This window comes from Salmo salar, chromosome ssa10 (assembly GCF_905237065.1).
Source record: "Salmo salar chromosome ssa10, Ssal_v3.1, whole genome shotgun sequence".
Classification (NCBI taxonomy): Eukaryota; Metazoa; Chordata; class Actinopteri; order Salmoniformes; family Salmonidae; genus Salmo; species Salmo salar.
Genome location: NC_059451.1, coordinates 32,649,208 through 32,671,098, shown reverse-complemented (window position 1 = coordinate 32,671,098; position 21,891 = coordinate 32,649,208). Strand labels below are relative to the sequence as shown.

The 21,891-nt window shown below is 42.4% G+C and overlaps 1 protein-coding gene across 1 annotated transcript; it reads left to right on the top strand.

The window, feature by feature from the left end:
• The first annotated feature begins 5,998 nt into the window (after nt 1–5,998).
• On the top strand, nt 5,999–20,676 carry LOC106560265 (ubiquitin carboxyl-terminal hydrolase 46). Its single transcript, XM_014122974.2, has 9 exons — nt 5,999–6,403; nt 7,907–7,987; nt 8,666–8,879; nt 9,524–9,804; nt 10,456–10,532; nt 14,604–14,687; nt 14,860–15,057; nt 15,163–15,241; nt 17,523–20,676. The coding sequence occupies exons 1-9, from the start codon at nt 6,368–6,370 to the stop codon at nt 17,622–17,624; spliced, it is 1,152 nt and encodes a 383-aa protein (XP_013978449.1). The 5' UTR covers nt 5,999–6,367; the 3' UTR covers nt 17,625–20,676.
• The last annotated feature ends 1,215 nt before the right edge of the window (nt 20,677–21,891 follow it).

The following is a 21,891-nucleotide window of genomic DNA, read 5'->3' as shown; positions in this document are numbered from 1 at the left end:
GTACGATCTTTGTCCCCATGTGCAGTTGCAAACCATAGTCTGGCTTTTTTATGGCGGTTTTGGAGCAGTGGCTTCTTCCTTGCTGAGTGGCCTTTCAGGTTATGTCGATATAGGACTCGTTTTACTGTGGATATAGATGCTTTTTTACCTGTTTCCTCCAGCATCTTCACAAGGTCCTTTGCTGTTCTTCTGGGATTGATTTGCACTTTTCGCACCAATGTACGTAAATCTCTCGGAGACAGAACGCGTCTCCTGCCACAGTGGTATGACGGCTGCGTGGTCCCATGGTGTTTATACTTGCATACTATTGTTTGTACAGATGAACGTGGTGCCTTTAGGCGTTTGGAAATTGTTCTCAAGGATGAACAAGACTATACATTTTTTTCTGAGGTCTTGGCTGATTTCTTTTGATTTTCCCATGATGTCAAGCAAAGAAGCACTGAGTTTGAAAGTAGGCCTTGAAATACATCCACAGGTACACCTCCAATTGACTCAAATGATGTCAATTAGCAAAAGCTTCTAAAGCCATGACATCATTTTCTGGAATTTTCCAAGCTGTTTAAAGACACAGTCAACTTAGTGTACAGTACATAGACTTCTGACCAAATGGAATTATGATACAGTGAATTATAAGTGAAATAATCTGTCTGTAAACAATTGTTGGAAAAATTACTTGTGTCATACACAAAGTAGATGTCCTACCTGACTTACCAAAACTATAGTTTGTTAACACGAAATTTGTGGAGTGCTTGAAAAATGAGTTTTAATGACTCCAACCTAAGTGTATGTAAACTTCCGACTTCAACTGTATGTATATGGTTGCAAAGGGCATCAGTGTCTTAACAGCGTGATTTGCCAAGGCTGGATACTTCTTAATCATAGCCTCAATTTTGTCTCGCACATTGAATATAGTTGCGGAGAGTCCCTGTAATCCTAGATTCAGATCATTCAGGCAAGAAAAAACATCACGCAGATAGGCCAGTCGTGTGAGAAACTCGTCATCATGCAAGCGGTCAGACAAGTGAAAATTATGGTCAATAAAGAAAACTTTAATCTCGTCTCTCAATTAAAAAAAAACGTGTCAATACTTTGCCCCTTGATAACCAAGGGGCAAAGTATTGCATGGTCGCTGGCCATATCATTGCATAGTGCAGAAAATACATGAGAGTTCAGGGGACTTGCTTTAACAAAGTTAACCATTTTCACTGTAGTGTCCAAAATGTCTTTCAAGCTGTCAGGCATTCTCATGGCAGCAAGAGTCTCTCGTTGGATGCTGCAGTGTACCCAAGTGGCGTCGGGAGCAACTGCTTGCATGCGTGTTACCACTCACTATGTCTTCCTGTCATGGCTTTGGCACCATCAGTACAGATACCAACATCAGCAGCAGCTACGTTTGGCTACATACAGACCGTTAGTGGAATTCTCGCGAGAGAGAAATTATTAATCTGATTGAATGTTAATTATTTGACTTGGCTACCTGTATTTGATGTTGTGTTATGATTTCGCTGAACACGAGACGGTTTCATTTTATTTTTGGCAGTGAAACGAGGCTACTCAGGCGAGAAACAAAAATTAACCAAATGTATAGCCCCGTTAGAAAATACAAATGGACTGTTTGAAAATGTGAATAAAACGTGTACCTCAGTTTGGGAATACCTGCTCTAGGGCAATGGCGTCTAGAAGGAATTTGTATTTGTGGTCCTGGCAAATGGACCTTTTATGGAACACCATTATTTTTGTCTTACTGAGATTTACTGTCAGGGCCCAGGTCTGACAGATTCTGGGCAGAAGATCTAGGTGCTGCTGTCGGCCCTCCTTGGTTGGGGACAGAAGCACCAGATCATCAGTAAAGAGTAGACATTTGACTTCAGATTCTAGTAGGGTGAGGCCGGGTGCTGCAGACTGTTCTAGTGTCCTCGCCAATTTGTTGATATATATATATTGAAGAGGGTGGGGTTTAAGCTGCATCCCTGTCTCACCCCACAGCCCTGTAGAAAGAAATGTATGTTTTTTGCCTATTTAAACCGCACACTTGTTGTTTGTGTACATAGATTTTATAATGTCGTTTGTTTTTCCCCCAACACCACTTTCCATCAATTTTATAGCAGACCCTCATGCCAAATTGAGTCAAAAGCTTTTTTGAAGTCAACAAAGCATGAGAAGACTTTGCCTTTGTTTTGGTTTGTTTGTTTGTCAATTAGTGTATGCAGGGTGAATACATTGTCTGTCGTACGGTAATTTGGTAAAAAGCCAATTTGACATTTGCTCAGTACATTGTTTTCACTGAGGAAATGTACAAGTCTGCTGTTAATGATAATGCAGAGGATTTTCCCAAGGCTGCTGTTGACGCATATCACACGGTAGTTATTGGGGTCAGAATTTGTCTCGACTTTTGTGGATTGGGGTTATCAGTCATTGGTTCCAAATATTGGGGAAGATACCAGAGCTGAGGATGATGCTAAAGAGTTTAAGTATAGCCAATTGGAATTTGTGGTCTGTATATTTTATCATTTCATGTCAGATACCATCAACACCACAGGCCTTTTTTGGTTGGACGGTTTGTATTTTGTCCTGTAGTTCATTCAATGTATTTGGAGAATCCAGTGGGTTCTGGTAGTCTTTAATAGCTGATTCTAAGATTTGTAATTGATCATGTATATGTTTTTGCTGTTTGTTCTTTGTTATGGAGCCAAAAAGATTGGATAGATAACTATTTGTGCTGTTGTTTGTTTAGTGTGTTCCAATCTTCCCAGAAGTGGTTCGATTCTACAGTGCCTTACAAAAGTATTCATCCCCTTGGCGTTTTTACTATTTTGTTGCATTACATCCTGTAATTTAAATTGATTTTTATTTGGATTTCATGTAATGGACATACACAAAATAGTCCAAATTGGTGAAGTGAAATTTTAAAAAAAAAACTTATTTCAAAAAATTTCGAAAAGTGGTGAGTGCATATGTATTCACCCCCTTTGCTATGAAGCCCCTAAATAAGATCTGGTGCAACCAATTACCTTCAAAAGTCACATAATTAGTTAAATAAAGTCCACCTCTGTGCAATTTAAGTGTTGCATGATCTGTCACATGATCACAGTATATATACACCTGTTCTGAAAGGCCCCAGAGTCTTTAACACCACTAAGCAAGGGGCACCACCAAGCAAGCGGCACCATGAAGACCAACGAGCTCTCCAAACAGGTCAGGGACAAAGTTGTGGAGAAGTACAGATCAGGGTTGGGTTACAAAAAAATATTTGAAACTTTGAACATCCCACGGAGCACCATTAAATCCGTTATTAAAAAATTGAAAGAATATGGCACCACAACAAACCTGCCAAGAGAGGGCCGCCCACCAAAACTCATGGACCAGGCAAGGAGGGCATTAACCGGAGAGGCAACAAAGAGACCAAAGATAACCCTGAAGGAGCTGCAAAGCTCCACAGCGAAGGTTGGAGTATCTGTCCATAGGACCACTTTAAGCCGTATACTCCACAGAGCTGGGCTTTACGGAAGAGTAACCAGAAAAAAGCCATTGCTTAAAGAAAAAAATAAGCAAACACGTTTGATGTTCGCCAAAAGACATGTGGGAGACTCCCCAAACATATGGAAGAAGGTACTCTGGTCAGATGAGACTAAAATTGAGCTTTTTGGCCATCAAGGAAAACGCTATGTCTGGCCCAAACCCAACACCTCTCATCACGTGATTGCCTACGGAGCTGTGAAGGGAACGGCACCTCCATACCTTCAGGCTCTGATCAGGCCCTACACCCAAACAAGGGCACTGCGTTCATCCACCTCTGGCCTGCTGGCCCCCCTACCTCTGAGGAAGCACAGTTCCCGCTCAGCCCAGTCAAAACTGTTCGCTGCTCTGGCACCGAAATGGTGGAACAAGCTCCCTCACGACGCCAGGACAGCGGAGTCAATCACCACCTTCCGGAGACACCTGAAACCCCACCTCTTTAAGGAATACCTAGGATAGGATAAAGTAATCCTTCTAACCCCCCCCTTAAAAGATTTAGATGCACTATTGTAAAGTGGTTGTTCCACTGGATATCATAAGGTGAATGCACCAATTTGTAAGTCGCTCTGGATAAGAGCGTCTGCTAAATGACTTAAATGTAATGTAATGTAATGTATCACCCCAAGAACACCATCTCCACAGTGAAGCATGGTGGTGGCAGCATCATGCTGTGGGGATGTTTTTCCATCGGCAGGGACTGGTAAACTGGTCAGAATTGAAGGAATGATGGATGGCGCAAAATACAAGGAAATTCTTGAGGGAAACCTGTTTCAGTCTTCCAGAGATTTGAGACTGGGACGGAGGTTCACCTTCCAGCAGGACAATGACGCTAAGCATACTGCTAAAGCAACACTCGAGTGGTCTAAGGGGAAACATTGAAATGTCTTGGAATGGTCTAGTCAAAGCCCAGACCTCAATCCAATTGAGAATCTGTGGTATGACTTAAATATTGCTGTACACCAGCAGGAACCCATTCAACTTGAAGGATCTGGAGCAGTTTTGTCTTGAAGAATGGGGGAAAATCCCAGTGGCTAGATGTACCAAGCTTATAGAGACTTGCAGCTGTAATTGCTGCAAAAAGGTGGCTCTACAAAGTATTGACTTTGGGGGGGATGAATAGTTATGCACGCTCAAGTTTAGTTTTTTTGTCTTGTTTCTTGTTTCACAATAAAAAATATTTTGCATCTTCAAAGTGGTAGGCATGTTGTGTAAATCAAATGATACAATCCCCCCCAAAAAACTATTTTAATTCCAGGTTGTAAGGCAACAAAATAGGAAAAATGCCAAGGGGGATGAATACTTTCGCAAGCCACTGTATGTATTCTTCAATTACATCGAGCTGATTTTTGACGTGCTGTCCCTTCTTTTTCCGTAGTGTATTTCTGTATTGTTTTAGTGATTCACCATAGTGAAGGCGTAGACTCAGGTTTTCTGGGTCTCTATGTTTTTGGTTGGACAGGTTTCTCAATTTCTTTCTTAGGTTTTTGCATTCTTCATCAAACCATTTGTCATTGTTGTTCATTTTCTTAGGTTGTCTGCATGAAATGTTTAGATTTGATAGGGAAGCTGAAAGGTCAAATATACTGTTTAGGCTTTCTACTGCCAAGTTTACACCTTCACTATTACAGTGAAATGTTTTGTCCAGGAAGTTGTATAAAAGGGATTGAATTTGTTGTTGCCCCCAAAAACATTGTAGGTTTTTACAGTACTTTCCTTCCATCTATAGCATTTCTTAATATTGTACAGTTCCTTAGGCTTTGATGCCTCATGATTGAGAATTGCTCTGTTCAGGTAGACTGTGATTTTGCTGTGATCTGATAGAGGTGTTTGTGGGCTGACTGTGAACCCTCTGAGAGACTCTGGGTTGAGGTCAGTGATCAAGTAATATACAGTACTACTGCCAAGGGATGAGCTGTAGGTGTACCTACCATAGGAGTCTCCAACAGCCTGCTTCACAGTAAGCAGCAGGTCAGTTAAATGTGTACTTTTTTAAAGAAAAACGACATGGCGGCTGCGGTGCAACTTAGAAATAGCCAAAATACCCGCTACTGGTGACCTATAGATTTTTACCCGCGACATCGTTTTCAAAGTGGCACAATGTGTCAGAGAACCGCGAACATGGCAACACTGCTAGAAAATTATGGGTCTCCTATAGTTTCTCAAAGACACAGGCAACATTCATGGCAAATATGTCTGTAAATTAACTTTCAAACCAGTATAACGCGAGCAAAATCAGACTTTAGTTTCATCATATGTCCGTCCAAACGTTGGTGTAAAATGTGACGTGAATATTTGGAGCAAGTAAATGATGAATCAGTGACTGTCCACTAGTTCTCGACTGTCCACTAGTGCTAACTGTCCACTACAACTCCCAAAATCCATTGCTTCATGCAAACCCAATCCGATTAGTCTGTCTGTTATGCCAATCAAACAGCAGAGGGCTCCAATCGCTTGCAATGGGGTAGTAGTTCAATTGTGATGGGCGGGTTGTACATTGCCTTACGTAGCTGCTTGTTGTAATCGTTCATATTATAGCTCAGTGTTTGTAATCCGTTGCTATCAACCTGACGCAACTTCGTGTGTTTACTATTCACTCATCTGTTATTTTAGATAAATTATACGGTAGTAGTCTGCGATAATAAAGTGAAAACAGCGTTAAATGTTGCTTTATTTTTTATTCCGTGCTGATTGGTCTCTGGTCCAAACATTCATTGCCTGTTTTTTACGCCTGGGTAGTGGGGTTGAAGTCTGGCCTCTAGCTGCGGCTGCGAATTAGATGAATCAGTATCGTCCTGCATTTGAAACATTTTTATTTTATAAATATGACGGTGAGGGGGACCCTGTAAACTAAATGACTGTCAGAAATATCGCCTCCATTTGTAATATGGTAAGTAGCCAAAGCGCTATATTGCCTGCTGCAGTCACTGTTGGGAACCTTGTGTAATGACGATGAGAGAGGGTCATGGTCGATTTGCTCCTGGGGGCTCGAGCTGATCGGCTGTAGCAATCAATCCACCGGTCCTTGCTTGACGGGGATGCAAAGGGTGCGGAAGGTTCCATCATTTCGGAAATGTAGCTCTATCTTGAATGAATCATCAATCAAGTACAAGGGTGGAGCAAAACCCCCAGGCAATCTGCCCTCTCTGGAATTAGTTTCACACGTGATCTAGAAGGTCCCTATATCACACTTTACATTCGTGTGCCCTTATAACTGTGTAATTAGGCCTAAGTACAATGTAACAAGTAATTATAATACTCCTAGTTGTTACACTGGGCATGAATATTTAGTCTACACATTAATAAGGACAATAATGTAAAGTGTTACCTTTTTTTACTAACATCACCGCCACAAAATGGAATGTGTTTATTGAATCTGGCAGTTGATAAAGATTAAAAACTTGAGGAAAGTGTCAAGTTTTGAAGTTCAGTAGTGTTATTGTGACACAGAGCATTTGATTAGTGATGAAGGGACCTATATTGTTATCATCTGGTCTTTGTTGTTTTTCTCCTTTGTACTAATGTTTGTATGCTTTGATTGAACACTATTATTTAGATGAGACAAGCAAGTGTATGTTGTCTAGTTTGATAAAACACTTAATGTATCTTTGGGGATATGTGTGTGTGTGTGTGTGTGTGTGTGTGTGTGTGTGTGTGTGTGTGTGTGTGTGTGTGCGCGCGCGCGCGTGTGTGCGAACGTGTATGAGAAAGTGAAGCTTGAGAACTCAGTCGAAACGAATATCAGAGACAACAAAGCAAAGTATTCTGTTCTGCTTTGACTGAGAGAAAATGACAGTGATTTAAAGACTAAAGCAACTTTAGCAGAAGTCTCTCAACAAAGCTACGGCTTCATCTGGAACCTCTCTGAGCTCTGGTTAGTCAATGGGCTCTGTCAGGAGATAAGTGGCCTGTCTCTACACTCTGAGAATGTTAAATGCTCTTGAATCTTTACATTGTAATAGGCCTACTTATCCCCCCCCCCAAGTTAAGAGGTTGGTACTGAGTTTCTCAGACGATGAAACCAAAGGATTCCTGACTTCCAGTAATATGAATAAGGAAGGTTTGTGTTTGTGATGGGAAACTGCGAGCTTTATGAAAGCCATAAAAGGCTGGAGTCGACTGCCAGTCAATGTCAAAAATAATCTAGACATTTATCTGAAGCAAAGGTTAGGCTATTATATGAAACATAGACATGTGCAGCATGTGACCTTTCTATAAAGAGGTTTTGGTTTGTCAGTTCCCTGCTATATAGTTGCCAAGATGACTTGCAGGAGATAGAACAGACACGTGTGAGTGGGACTCTCCAGATGATGATGTGTAGCCTATTTAATGCATAATAAGGATGTTTGACAGTGCACATTAGAACTTGTGTTCTCTCTCTGGTCTCCCTTAGGGCACCAATGCCTCTGCTCTGGAGAAAGACATTGGTCCGGAGCAGTTCCCAATCAACGAACACTACTTTGGATTGGTCAACGTAAGTGTCATTCACTCGGTCACCTTCTGGATGATCATTATGAACACTGGCGTCCTTTTTAGAACAAGCTGTCCACTAGGTCACTACTGAGTTATGTTTCCCATTGGACAGGTGATTGGTGTTGACGCTTTGTATTAGAAGCAGGTTGTTTTGTCTGTTTCACTGTTATATTATTTCAGTTAGCAAGAAAATAAATCTTTGAGGAGCTTCTGTTACCAACTAGTTTGTTTGCCAACCCTTCAGATGGATATTGTTGATACTCAAAGCAGAGTTTGGCTGCTTTATATTCATTCATCTATCTGGCTCTTATATACTTTTTAGGTCTAAGAACTAGGTTTGCAAAATTCCTGGAACTTCCAATAACTTCCCAGTTTTTCCTGAAATCTCGGTTGGAGGATTCCCAGCATCGGAAGGGAATAAGCAGGAAATCCGGAATCCTCAAACCAGGATTTCTGGAAAACCATGGAATTTGTTGAAAGTTCCTGGAATTTTGCATCCCTAGTAAGAACACAAAGCATCTCTCCTTGTGTATACAAACAGTCTCTGTTTGAGCTGGTGGTCATGCTGTTTGCATCTTTTCTCCATGTTTACAATCTTAAGTTTACCGTTCCTCAAACACACTCATAAGAATCTCACCCCTCTCTCTTTCTGTTTGTCCCTGCCGGGGTGGACCCTCAGTTTGGGAACACTTGTTACTGTAACTCGGTGCTTCAGGCCCTGTACTTCTGCCGGCCCTTCCGGGAGAACGTGCTGGCCTACAAGGCCCAGCAGAAGAAGAAGGAGAACCTGCTCACGTGTCTGGCAGACCTCTTCCACAGCATCACCACCCAGAAGAAAAAGGTGGGAGTCATCCCGCCCAAGAAGTTCATCTCACGCCTGCGCAAGGAGAATGGTGAGATAGACTACACCAAACCCAAATACAATCACTGTCTGCTCTGGACTGACTGGGAGAGGGCTGAGCCTAGGGACAAATCAACTAGAGGACTATGGTGTTATACCATCATAGCTACCATGTTATATAGCTTAAACCTGCCATATGATTGGTGTTGGTAGTAAGTCAAGACTGCTGAGACCAGTTGCCTTGAATCAAGTTCTCAGCTCAGATAGGCATGTTTTGAGCTGAGGGTAGGGATAGGGCTAGAGGGGCAGTGGAAGTGTTTTTGTCAGGTGGTTGTCACTGTCGGGTGAAGGGCAGGTGCATGTTGTGGTGGCGGTAAGGTCATTCAGAGCATGGACCTGGAATAGAGGGAGATTGTTCTCAGTAGTCTGACTCCAGGAAGCTCTCTCTATGAATGAACAATGAACATCTCTGTGTGGACTAGGGACTGGTCAGCTGCCTTCTCTCTTTCATTCTCACTTTCACATTCTCTCTCTCTCCACTTTCACTTTTCACACACGTATCTGCTTTATGTGTGTCCATGTGCATCAATGTGCCCTGATTCACCTTGAACACGACTGTCGACTGACTGACCACCTCTCCACACAGACCCTCCAAGTGTTGCCCTAACAGCCCCTGTCCTGTGTCTCCCCCTACAGACCTGTTTGATAACTACATGCAGCAGGACGCCCATGAGTTCCTCAACTACCTGCTGAACACGGTGGCAGACATCCTGCTGGAGGAGAAGAAGCTGAACACGGTGGCAGACATCCTGCTGGAGGAGAAGAAGCAGGAGAAGCAGAACGGACGCCTGAAGAACAACGGAACGGCCATCACCACGGAGACCGAGCTCGAGAACAAGACCACGGAGCCCACCTGGGTGCATGACATCTTCCAGGGCACGTTGACCAATGAGACGCGCTGCCTCAACTGTGAGACGGTGAGTCCATCAGGGCCGTTGTTTCTGTGGTAGTGGGTTTTATGTTCTCTGATAGTGGTCCTAATTCCACCAAGTCATGTGAGACATAAATACTTATGTAAGAATACTTTATGGACCCATTTTCCTTACAGTCCACAAACATGTGTGTCTTGCTTTTTTACTCAACCCCCAAGACCCTTCCTCAGCAGTGTTGGTAATGCTTTGTCAGTACCCTACCAATCCATCTGTTCCTCTGAGTCCCTGTGAGTGTTGTCCCTGTCCTCCCTCCCTGCGTCCCACAGAGGGATTAGCTCTGTCTGTAATGAAGGAGGAGATGAGGAGATTGTGAGCTGAGCTCTGACAGAGATCCTCCACACAGCCCCCAAAGGCTGTGTCACCGGCCTCCCATTATGCCACTCTCAGAGCGGAAGGCAGAGATTGGCCCCTAACAATCGTCTTCATCACGCTACAGGCACTCAGCTTCTCACTGATACATCCTTACAACCCTATCACAACACATCAAAGAGACCCGCTCTCTCATCTCGTGTGCCAGCGTGTGAGCTGGTCTCGGAGCAGGGCAGCATCAGTGCCTTTCAGCCCATGAAGAGGCCAGTGCACTGATTCATCTCATCTCTCTGTCTGTCTCCCTCCCTGTCTCTGTGTATGTGGCAGGTCAGCAGCAAAGATGAGGACTTTCTGGATCTTTCTGTGGACGTAGAGCAGAATACATCAATAACACACTGTCTCAGGTAATATTTACAGTGCCTTAGGAAAGTACTCACACCCCTTGAATTTTTTTCCACATTTTGTTGTGTTACAAGGTGAGATTAAAATTGATTTAATTGTCATTTTTTGTAAACGATCTACACAAAATACTCAAATGTCAGTGGAAGAAAAATTCAAATATTTGTAAAAAAATATATATATATAAAAAATTCAACACTAATAGACACTGGGAGTATACAAAATATTTGGAACACCTGATTTTTCCACGACAGAGTGACCAGGTGAAAGCAATGATCTCTTATTAATGTCACCTGTTAAATCCACTGCAATCAGTGTAGATGAAGGGGAGGAGACGGGTTAAAGAAGGATTTTTAAGCCTTGAGACAATTGAGATGTGGATTGTCTAGGCCCAAGTCCTAAGAATATGTTGTCGGCACTCACGGCCTCCCGAGTGGCAGGAATTCACGTAGAGTTGGGAGAGATGCCATTAAAGTTAAGAAGACAACAGCTAACCATGACATATTGGGTAAATCTAAAAGGACACATGGTTACACATCCTACTAAAAAGGTACTCCTAGATTGCTGAGAACATGAACTAAATCTGAATACAAGTTTTGAGTGGATCGGCAATGGCATGGCGATAGAGATGGGGTTGTTTGGGAGGGAGTTTAGCCCCTCTGTGGTTCTTCCTGCTATCCCACCCTGGTGTCTCCCTCAGCCAGTGATAGATCTAGGGTTGCTTGAGAGGGTAAAAGATGTTGAGGAAGGAGTAGATTCAGTTGTAAGTGAACATTTTAGGAACACTGTACTATGCTTTCTTGAATATATTCACAGATGTGTCTAAGGAACATTAAACAGGGAGGACAGGTGCAGCTTTTAGTGTTCCTGGCTTTAAGGTGGCAGTGACAAAAGAGCAACAGATCATTTATCTGTTTACACAATGGAGTTGATGGCCTTACTCCTGGCTGCAGAGTGGGTGGAGGAGGTGAGACCAGACAGGGTAGTCATCTGCTCTTGACTCCTGTGCAGCACTGATGAGCTCAAATTATTTTGTATCTCATGGTAGACAGGATGTATTGTATGAGGTTTTGCTGTGCTTGTATAGGGTGAGACAGATAGGGTGTATTTGTGATGTTCCTCTGGGTACCAGCTCATGTGCGAGTAGAGGGGAATGAGGAGGTGGATGTTATTGCCAAGCAGGCTCTTGAACATCCTAATGTTGGAATTGTCAATCAGTAAAGCAGAAGCCAAGGGATTGATGAAAATAGTGGTTAAAAACAAATGGCAAGAGTTGTGGAAAAGTAAGGATTTTTTTATTTTACCAGGTAATCTGGCTGAGAAGACATTCTCATTTACAGCAACGACCTGGGGAATAGTTACAGGGAAGAGGAGGGGGGATGAATAAGCCAATTGTAAGCTGGGGATGGTTAGGTGACCGTATGAGGGCCAGATTGGGAATTTAGCCAGGACACCAGGGTTAACACCCGGTGCCATGGGATCTTTAGTGACCACAGAAAGTCAGGACACCCGTTTAACATCCCATCTGAAAGATGGCACCCTACACAGGGCAATGTCCCCAATCACTGCTTTGGGGCATAAGGATATTTTTTTAGACCAGAGAAAAGAGTGCCTCCTACTGGCCCTCCAACACCACTTCCAGCAGCATCTGGTCTCCCATCCAGGGACCAACCACAACCAACCCTGCTTAGCTTCAGAAGCAAGCCAGCAGGGGGATGCAGGGTGGTATGCTGCTGGCCAAAGGAAGATGCCTGTATAAGATTCAGGAAAAGGTGGGGTCAGGGAGGTCCTCAGGCTGAGAGAGAAGGGAGGAAAGTGTAGTCACAAGGCTCAATAGTACATTGAAATTGGTGGGGAAACATTGACCTGGGAGGTGTGATCATTGTTAGTAGGAGACAGTGGAACACATTCTATTTCAGTGACAGAAATATGGGAGGGAAAAGAAGCGATTGTTATTAGATTTGGGGTTGAAGAACCAAGATTAAGTGAACTGCTGGGGAAATCTTCAGGGGATGTAGTATTTAATGATCTATTTCGTTTCCTTAGGGACACAAGAATATTGGGCAGGATTTAGACCTTCCCTGTCTCTGGTCCACTCTCCAGTCCAGTTGTTGGCAGTAATGCATCTTAAAGTTGCCATAAAAATCCACAGAATAATAATAAGAAGAAGAAGAAGACATTGATTGTGTATGTGTCCCCTTCAGAGGGTGAATGGGCAAGACAAAAGATTGAAGTGCCTTTGAACAAGTTATGGTATTAGGTGCCAGGCGCACCGGTTTGAATGTGTCAAGAACTGCAACGCTGCTTAGTATTTCACGCTCAACAGTTTCCAGTGTGTATCAAGAATGGTCCACCACCCAAGGGACATCCAGCCAACTTGACACAACTGTGAGAAGCATTATAGTCAACATGGGCCAGCATCCCTGTGGAACGCTTTCGACACCTGGTAGTCCATGCCCCGACGAATTGAGGCTGTTCTGAGGGCAAAGGGGGGTGCAACTCAATATTAGGAAGGTGTTCCTAATGTTTTGTACACTCAGTGTATCTTGATTACATAAGTATTCAACCCCCTGTGTGTGTCAATACATGTTAGAATCAACGTTGGCAGTGATTACAGCTGTGAGTCTTTCTGGGTAAGTCTCTAAGAGCTTTGCACACCTGGATTGTAAAATATTTGCCCATTTTATTATTTTCAAAATTCTTCAAGTTCTGTGAAATTGGTTGTGTTGATTATTGCTATACAATTATTTTCATGTCTTGCCATAGATTTTCAAGCAGATTTAAGTCAAAACTGTAACTCGGCCACTCAGGAACATTCACTGGCTTCTTGGTAAGCAAGTCCAGTCTAGATTTGGGTTTTAGGTTATTGTCCAGCTGAAAGGTGAATTCATCTCCCAGCGAGCAGATTGAACCAGGTTTTCCTCAAGGATTTTGCCTGTGCTTAGCTATTTCAGTTTATTTTTATCCTGAAAAACTCCCCAGTCCATAACGATTACAAGCATATCCATAACATGATGCAGCCAACACTCTGCTTGAAAATATGGGGAGTGGTCCTCAGCATTGTGTTTTATTGGATTTGCCAAACATAACACTTTGTATTCAGGAAAAAAACTGAATTGCTTTGCCACATTTTTAGCAGTATTACCTTAGTGCCTTGTTGCAACCAGGATGCATGCTTTGGAGTATTTGTATTCTGTACAGGCTTCCTTCTTTTTACTCTGTCAATTAGGTTAGTATTGTGGAGTAACTACAATGTTGTTGACCCATCCTCAGTTTTCTCCTATCACAGCCATTAAACTCTTTAACTGTTTTAAAGTCACTATTGGCCTCATGGTGAAATCCCTGAACGGTTTCCGTCCTCTCCGGCAACTGAGTTAGGAAGGACGTCTGTATCGTTGAACTGACTGGATATATTGATTCACCATCTAAAGTGTAATAACTTCACCATACTCAAAGGGATATTCAGTTTCTGCTTTTATTTATTTGGACTCATCTACCAATATGTGTTCTTCTTTGTGAGGCATTGGAGAACATCCCTGGTCTTTGTGGTTGAGTCTGTGTTTGAAATTCACTGCTCGATTGAGGGACCTTGCAATGATCTGAATGTGTGGGGTACAGAGATGAGGTAGTCATTCAAAAAACATGTTAAACACTATTATTGCACACAGAGTCCATGCAACTTATTGAGTGACTTGTTAAGCACATTTTTACTCCTGTACTTATTTAGGCTTTCCATAACAAAGGGGTTGAATACTTATTGACTCAAGACATTTCAGCTTTTCATTTTTTATTAATTTGTAAAAAATTAGAAAAACATAATTTCACTTTGACATTATGGGGTGTTGTGTGAAGGCCAGTGACAAAAAAATATATTTAATACATTTTCAATTCAGGCTGCAACACAACAAATGTGGAAAAAGTCAAGTGGTGTGAACACTTTCTGAAGGCACTGTACCTGTTACCTTTCTCAACTAGAACTATTGTACACTTGCCAACCTTGCTGTAGATAGAGCATCCTCTACTCTGTGTATCAGCCTGACTGACGCAGTCCCCTCTGTGTGTGTTGTGTTCCCTAGGGACTTCAGTAACACAGAGACCTTGTGCAGTGAATACAAATACTACTGTGAGACATGCTGCAGCAAGCAGGAGGCCCAGAAACGGTCTGTCTGTCTGTCTGTCTGTCTGTCTGTCTGTCTGTCTGTCTGTCTGTCTGTCTGTCTGTCTGTCTGTCTGTCTGTCTGTCTGTCTGTCTGTCTGTCTGTCTGTCTGTGTCTTGTCTGTGTGTGTGTGTGTGTGTCAGTCTGTGTATAACTCCTTTGTGTGTCCCTATAGGATGCGTGTGAAGAAGCTGCCTATGATCCTGGCCCTGCACCTGAAGCGATTTAAGTACATGGAGCAGCTGCACCGATACACCAAACTGTCCTATCGCGTTGTCTTCCCTCTGGAACTACGCCTCTTCAACACCTCTGGAGACTCTGTCAACCTCGACCGCATGTACGACCTGGTCGCTGTGGTCGTCCACTGTGGCAGGTAGGCCACACACACACACAAGACATTGTATCCAAACTGAAATGTACTGTACCTATAGACACCATATTATTCTCATATCACCACTTCCGCTTCTTTCTTCCTCAGTGGACCCAACAGAGGACACTACATCACCATAGTGAAGAGTCATGGCTTCTGGCTGCTGTTTGATGATGACATCGTGGAGGTGTGTGTCTCAGTTATGGCTGTTATGGTGACTGTATTACCGCCACACCGGCGGGCATGAAGGCAGTCAAATTCCACGTGACCGTTTAGTCACGGTAATTCGGCTTCTCCAAGCTCTGATGCTGCTGATGGTCATTAGTAGCCTACCAGACATGCTAACTGCCTGGTACTCAGTCCCTCTAATCACTCTGACATTAATGTAAATTAATTTGAAAATCTAATCAAACTCTTCATGAGAGCCCATGAGCTCATGTTGCTCAACATTTCTATAGGCTATGCAATTGCTTGAGAAAATTAGAGCGATGGCCTCTACTAAAAAGAGGAGGATCCCATTAGCTTTCTATAGGCTAGGCCTACTATATTTATTCATATTTTTTTTAAATATTAAGCACATTGCTTATATTTTCAGCAGCAGTCTAGCCTACCTGGCTGGCATGAAAATTAACCATGGGAAAAGCGTCCTCTATTCGCTATTTAAGTGCATAGACAACATTTATTTTTTTCCCCTTCCCCTAAATCAAAACAAATTTCACACATATTATTTAGTATATGTGAAGACAAAATTAAATTAAGAATAGTCTGATGGATGACAATATTAGCCTATCACTTGTGAATTATATACTATCACTGAATGATGCCCAGCGTAAGACAAGAAACAATGCCTTTTTTTGTGTGACTTTTTCGTATCATTGTCGCACACCTCATGTAGACTAACCCATAGGCCTATATCTTTTGATATGGTTGGTATCACAACTAAAGTGGCCAAATAACTTCTTAAAGTTAAGCACCTTAATCCACTTTACAAGGGGTGTAGAGCCTAACTGGTATACATAAGCAGCGTGTGAGTTTCAAGTTTGGGGAAGATAATTTTCACCATAAAAATGCACCTAATAAAAGCATTACATGCATAATCACATTTGCGGTCACTTTTGATAATGGTGTTTTCCCACTAATGGAAGGTTCGCACTTACTGCCGTATCAACATTTTAAGCTAAACGTTCTCATCTGTTACGTCAGCCTCATTGCATAAAAACTTTTTTGTTGATGCTAGTGGGTATATTCATTTGGGATCTATCGCATCTCACTACTGTCCCAGACTATGTTTGGATTATTTATTTCTCGCACTGAATAAAATAGGTCTACTTTTGTACTATGGGGAAAGTAGATTGACATAGGCTAGTGCTTTTGCTGTTCGTTAGGCCTACTCATCTTGTTGGCTGACGAAAAGTAAATGTGGACAGTTCTTCCAATATCTTCAATATGCACCTCGGAATTGGATAAGGATACGCGCAGTTGCGTCCCTGACGTGTCTGTCTTCACTTGTAGCCTGTGAGAAAGACCCGATCACGTGATGGAGAGACATGTGAGTGAGAGGTGCTTGGGAGCACGCAGCACTCCGGGAGATGGGAATTATAATTATTATATTCAGCCCAAGGGCACAACGGCCACTGGCTGCAAAAGGCATGGATTTTTTGGGGGGGCATTACGGCCACACAAAGGGGATTCCGCCAGGAAGTTCGAGGCATTATCAAGTGCTTGTCAGATTGTAATTGTGAATGAGAGACTGACGAAGTGTGTACAGCCTGCGCAAAAAACAAAGCGGAGCTCATGCCAGAGCTCATGCCTTTTTCAAATCATCATTAGAGTCGCATCATGCAGCTTTACAATGTATTAAAAATCCAAACATATAGCCCAACATTTGTAGAACAACTAATGTTACATTATTAACTCTAAATTAAGAAAAAAATATCTATTTTATCCACTCAACACAGAATAGCTGCATGTGCGCACTCCCTCAAATCGTTTGGAGAAAATGTCCTTTCTATTTTATTCAGCTTTGTTCAATTGTATTCGTCATACTATAAAATAATGCCACAACGTTCTAAGCAAATCTTGTCTGCTAAATTAACTAGTGTAGCCCACAGCCATATGGCATAGCCAGATCAGGACCTAACATAAGGACAATGAAGAGTATGCTATTCTATTCTTCTGAAATATAATACATTTTCTTCATATCATGCTTCTTTAGACCTGTCTAATGTAAATAATGAATGTAATGTGAAGGTGTTGGCTATATTACATGGTTTTATTAGACTTTTAAAATGTAGATGTTCCAAAGGTCTGCATCAGTGGCTTGTAGGCTGTGTGTGGAAGCCAGGAGATGCTAAATGTGTTTATGTTGATTAACTATCAATTACCGATGTTTGTTGGCCATCAGACCTGTTTATATGGCTCATACAGAATGTTTCATCATTTGTTGTCTCACTCTCTGGTTTGCTCAGAAAATCGATGCCCAGGCCATCGAAGAGTTCTATGGGTTGACGTCAGACATCTCCAAGAACTCAGAGTCTGGATACATCCTCTTCTATCAGTCCAGGGAGTAACTGGAATAAACACCCAGCCAGAGAGAGAGAAGGATTGGAACTCTGACCCTGACCCCTCTCTGAGTCGTGTGCCAACGCCATTCCCTGTCCCACTGCCTTCCCTGGGTTTGCCTGGACTTCATTTCCCATAACCCCCTTCTCGCCCTCCCTGCGTTCAGCATGATGGGAAGACTGTGTAAACTGCTTTTTGTCCTTCAACATCTGGACAGCACTTTAGAACAACAACAACAAAAACAACAACAAAAACAAACAGTCACAACAACAAGGAGCAGGAAACATAAAGAAGCTACAACAGGCTGGTGTGTGATGCCCTTTTGTCTCCGCATGGGGCCAGGTCTGGAGGTCTGAAGACCCACCATGGGTCACTCTCCCTGGGTCTGCCTGGCATAAAAAGCTGGCTGGACTGGTACAGGTACAGACTGCTATTGGAAAGATTGTATTATTTGTATATCTGTATAGTATGTCTATTTTCACGCAATGTCATAAGTTCATAAATACTTTTAGTAGGGATATCCCGTGACCTTATATTTACAATGTCCAGCCCATAGATGTCTTCTACCTGGGGAATGGCTAGAGCTGGGATTGAATGGAAGTTTTAGGGAGAGATATAAACTAGTTTAAAGAGGGTCTATGCATCTGGTGTCGCTGAACTGCATGTTTCAGTGTTCATTGTTTGAGCTGGTGTAGATTCAAGTTGACTTGAGTTGTGACCAAGCCAAACCGATTAATTGTAATGCTGAGATATTGTAGTCCTACAGAAGACTAGGATGCATGTAGCTCTCTGTCTGCTGCTCCCGTCCTCTAACATAGAGACTGGCCCAGGCCCTAATGCTCCTCTCCCAAGTTATAACCATGTTATGATCCAGCCCCCACTCTAGAACATAGTCACTCACTGACACAAACTACATCTCTACTAGTCTGTAGATTAGTTTGGTTTCTGTCTAATCCCTGTTTTGTAAAACGCTATTTATTGCTCTTTATTTATTTCTAATGTTATAATGTTGACTGTTCTGGTAGGTGGAGGAGATTGTGTCTCAGGGCTTGACCCATCCAGACTCCATCTTGTCTTGTTGTGTATGTAACATCTCCCCCTCGCTGAGTCCAGTAGGTCAGTGTTTCCCAACTCCAGTCCTCGAGTACCACCCAATGGTACACATTTTTGTTATATCCCTGGACAAATATTCCTGATTGAACTCATTGAGGTCTTGATGATTAGTTGACAAGTTGAATCAGGTGTGCTTGTCCGGGGCTACAATTAAAATGTGTACTGTTGGGGGTACTGGAGGACCGGAGTTGAGAAACACTGGTGTAGGTAATATACATACAGAGCTCTATGGGGTAGACAGCATCTTTAGTAGCTTTACTTTGAAGTATGTGGATAGCTGGACCCTGTCGGAAGAACCAGATAATCCACAGTTGTCAGGTATCATGAAAAGGAGTGTTTCTCACAGTGAGATTGGTGCAATAGGAGGTCAAGTGAGCTGATAAGATGTCGACTTCCCTTTGAAGAAAATATAGATGTTGATATTAAATGTTGGTATGCTTTGCTACCAGCTAGTCTCCTCCCAGTCGGTAGTGTGTATCTGTGTGAGATGATCAAAGGAAGTGGAACTCTTTTGCTAGGTGCATTATGGGGCAGCGGTCAACATAATGTTGGTATGATGTTTATTCTTCTGCAGCTACACCATAGTCTGAATATTAATATTAGTCATTCCTATGTTGAAATATTGGTGTCTTTACATGTGTTCTTGTAACACCTTGTTATTTTGCATAGTTGTCCCCCCCATTGTTAGGTACTTGACTTGGAACCAATGTTGTTTACTCAGAGCTGTGCCTGGCAGACACTGACAAGTTGTGTTAAGGTGACCAGTGGTTCATAGAGACATGTGGTTTACCATCCCATAAGGTTAGGACCATGTACTGTAGACTATAACCATATCAAAGGTCCATATAGAGGTATATGAAGAAGCAATGCTGCTCACTGTCCTGTGGCACTCGAATTCACTGTGATACTGGAAGAATACCGACTCAAATGCATCTCGCTAAGTGTTAAATAGAGATGATTTGGGTTGTTATGTGTGTGTTTCAGTGCCCTCTCCTTATTATGTGAGTCAGCATTTTATGTAATGTGTGCGAGAGTGCATAACTGCCTATCTCCTTCTGTTAGTATAACTGATGAAGTCGATGATTAGTAATATGTGCCAAACTGGAGTCTATAATGACCTTGCAAAACTGGAAAAGAACTGTAACAGAACACTATTTTCCCTGCTAAGATACAAGTGTATATATACATTATGTATAGAAGACTGATAAAATATATAGGAAATATATTTTTTAAAACCTAGGAGCTAAAGCACTAAGAGAGTAGTTACTTAAAAACAAACTATGTTTAGTAATATGATGCTGCTTTACAATAAACCAATCAGTCAGTCAATCACATAATCACACAATAGTAACACAATCGATGAGACACAATCAGTCAGTCACATTGAGGTTTTGTTCATTACAGGCTTAAAAGAACCATGGTAGATGAGGACACTAGCCAGCACTGTTTGAGGAATTTTAAATGGGTTATGATGAGTAGAGATATTGTGTGTGCTAATCTTCCAATTATTGTTCTGCACACACCGTTATGCTAACTTTAAACAGGCAGCCCAATTCTGATAATTTTTCCACAAATTGGTCTTTTGACCAATCAAATCAGCTCTTGTTCAGACCAATTATTGAAAAGAAAATCAGAATTGGGCTACCTGTCTAAACGCATCTCTCTCAAGAGCTCTGTCAATGCACTCAATGTGGTCTTATCAATCTATAACACGACTCCGGTTGGACTCTGGTGTTGTACCTGGAGATGGAGAAGTACTGTTATAGCTTGGTTTGATAAGAGTAGAAGTTAAAGGGAGATCCAGGCACTAGATAACTCGCAATTCTAATGAATTGTTTGTAAACTGAAAGTGCACTTTACTAGTGATATTCTTTCATGAGAACCACAGTCTGAGTATTTATTGGATTTCCCTTTCCTCTGTTCAATAAAAATACTTTATTAACTGAGGCACTGGGCTTTTCAAAGATTCTGTTAGTCATGTTCTTTGTATTTGTGTTCTCAACCCCCTCACCAGCTACTCATTCTCCCTTTGTCCTCTTCTCCTCCTTTACCCACTTCTCCTTTTCCTCATTACCTCTGTTCACCCCAGTTCTCTCACATTCTCCACAGTCCTTGTTTTCCTTTACCCCTTAGTCACACACACACACACACAGTTCATTCCCTTGTTGTCAATCTTGTCAGTTCCTCTGTCACATCATGTTTACCAGGCAGGGTGTGCATGAACGCAGCATCACAGAACACAACAAACTGGACAACAGCCTGTGGGGGGGACACAGAGAAAGACAATGTTCCAGTACTATTAGACACCTTGCTTTATCCTCTCCTTCCTTCATCTGCTCTGTATTACAGCAGTCACAAAGGAGAGGAGGAAGGAATGCCTTTGTTTTATTCATATTGGAATGTGCTTAGTGAAGCCTGCAGAGAAGTTCTGACCCGACAGCACATCTTGTAGATTCTAAAGTCAATACGTCATGAGTTCTAGCAGATAGTCTTCACGTTGGGGAAGCATTTGCATCAGAAAAATGCTATTCAATGTTTGCCATTGTGATTGTTTCAAGGGTTATAGTATTATATGTGTGTGTCTGTGTGCACGTGCCTGGCTGTGGGAATGTGCAGTATGTTTGTGCACGTGTGGACATTTGTCTGTGTTTTTGAGTGTGCAGAGACTTGTATTTGTTTTGTGTGTGTCAGTGTTGGTAAACTCTGTGACTCCTTCCTCAGCTCTGACATTGAGTTACCCTCCTAATCATCTCCAGCTTTGAGTTAATTCTCTCCCACAGAAAAACAATTCTGACATGCTGGAAGACTCGTATGCTACATGACCAAAAGTATGTGGACACCTGTTCGCCGAACATCTCGTTCTAAAATCATGGGCATTAATAAGGAGTTGGTCCCCCTTTGCTGCTACAGCAGCCTCCACTCTTCTGGGAGACTTTCCACTGATGTTGGAACTTTGCTGCGGGACTTGCTTCTATTCAGCAACAAGAGCATTAGTGAGGTTGGGCACTGATGTTGGAACTTTGCTGCGGGACTTGCTTCTATTCAGCAACAAGAGCATTAGTGAGGTTGGGCACTGATGTTGGGCGATTAGGCCTGGCTCACAGTCTTTCTTCCGATTCATCCCAAAGGTGTTCGATAGGGTTGAGGTCAGGGATCTGTGCA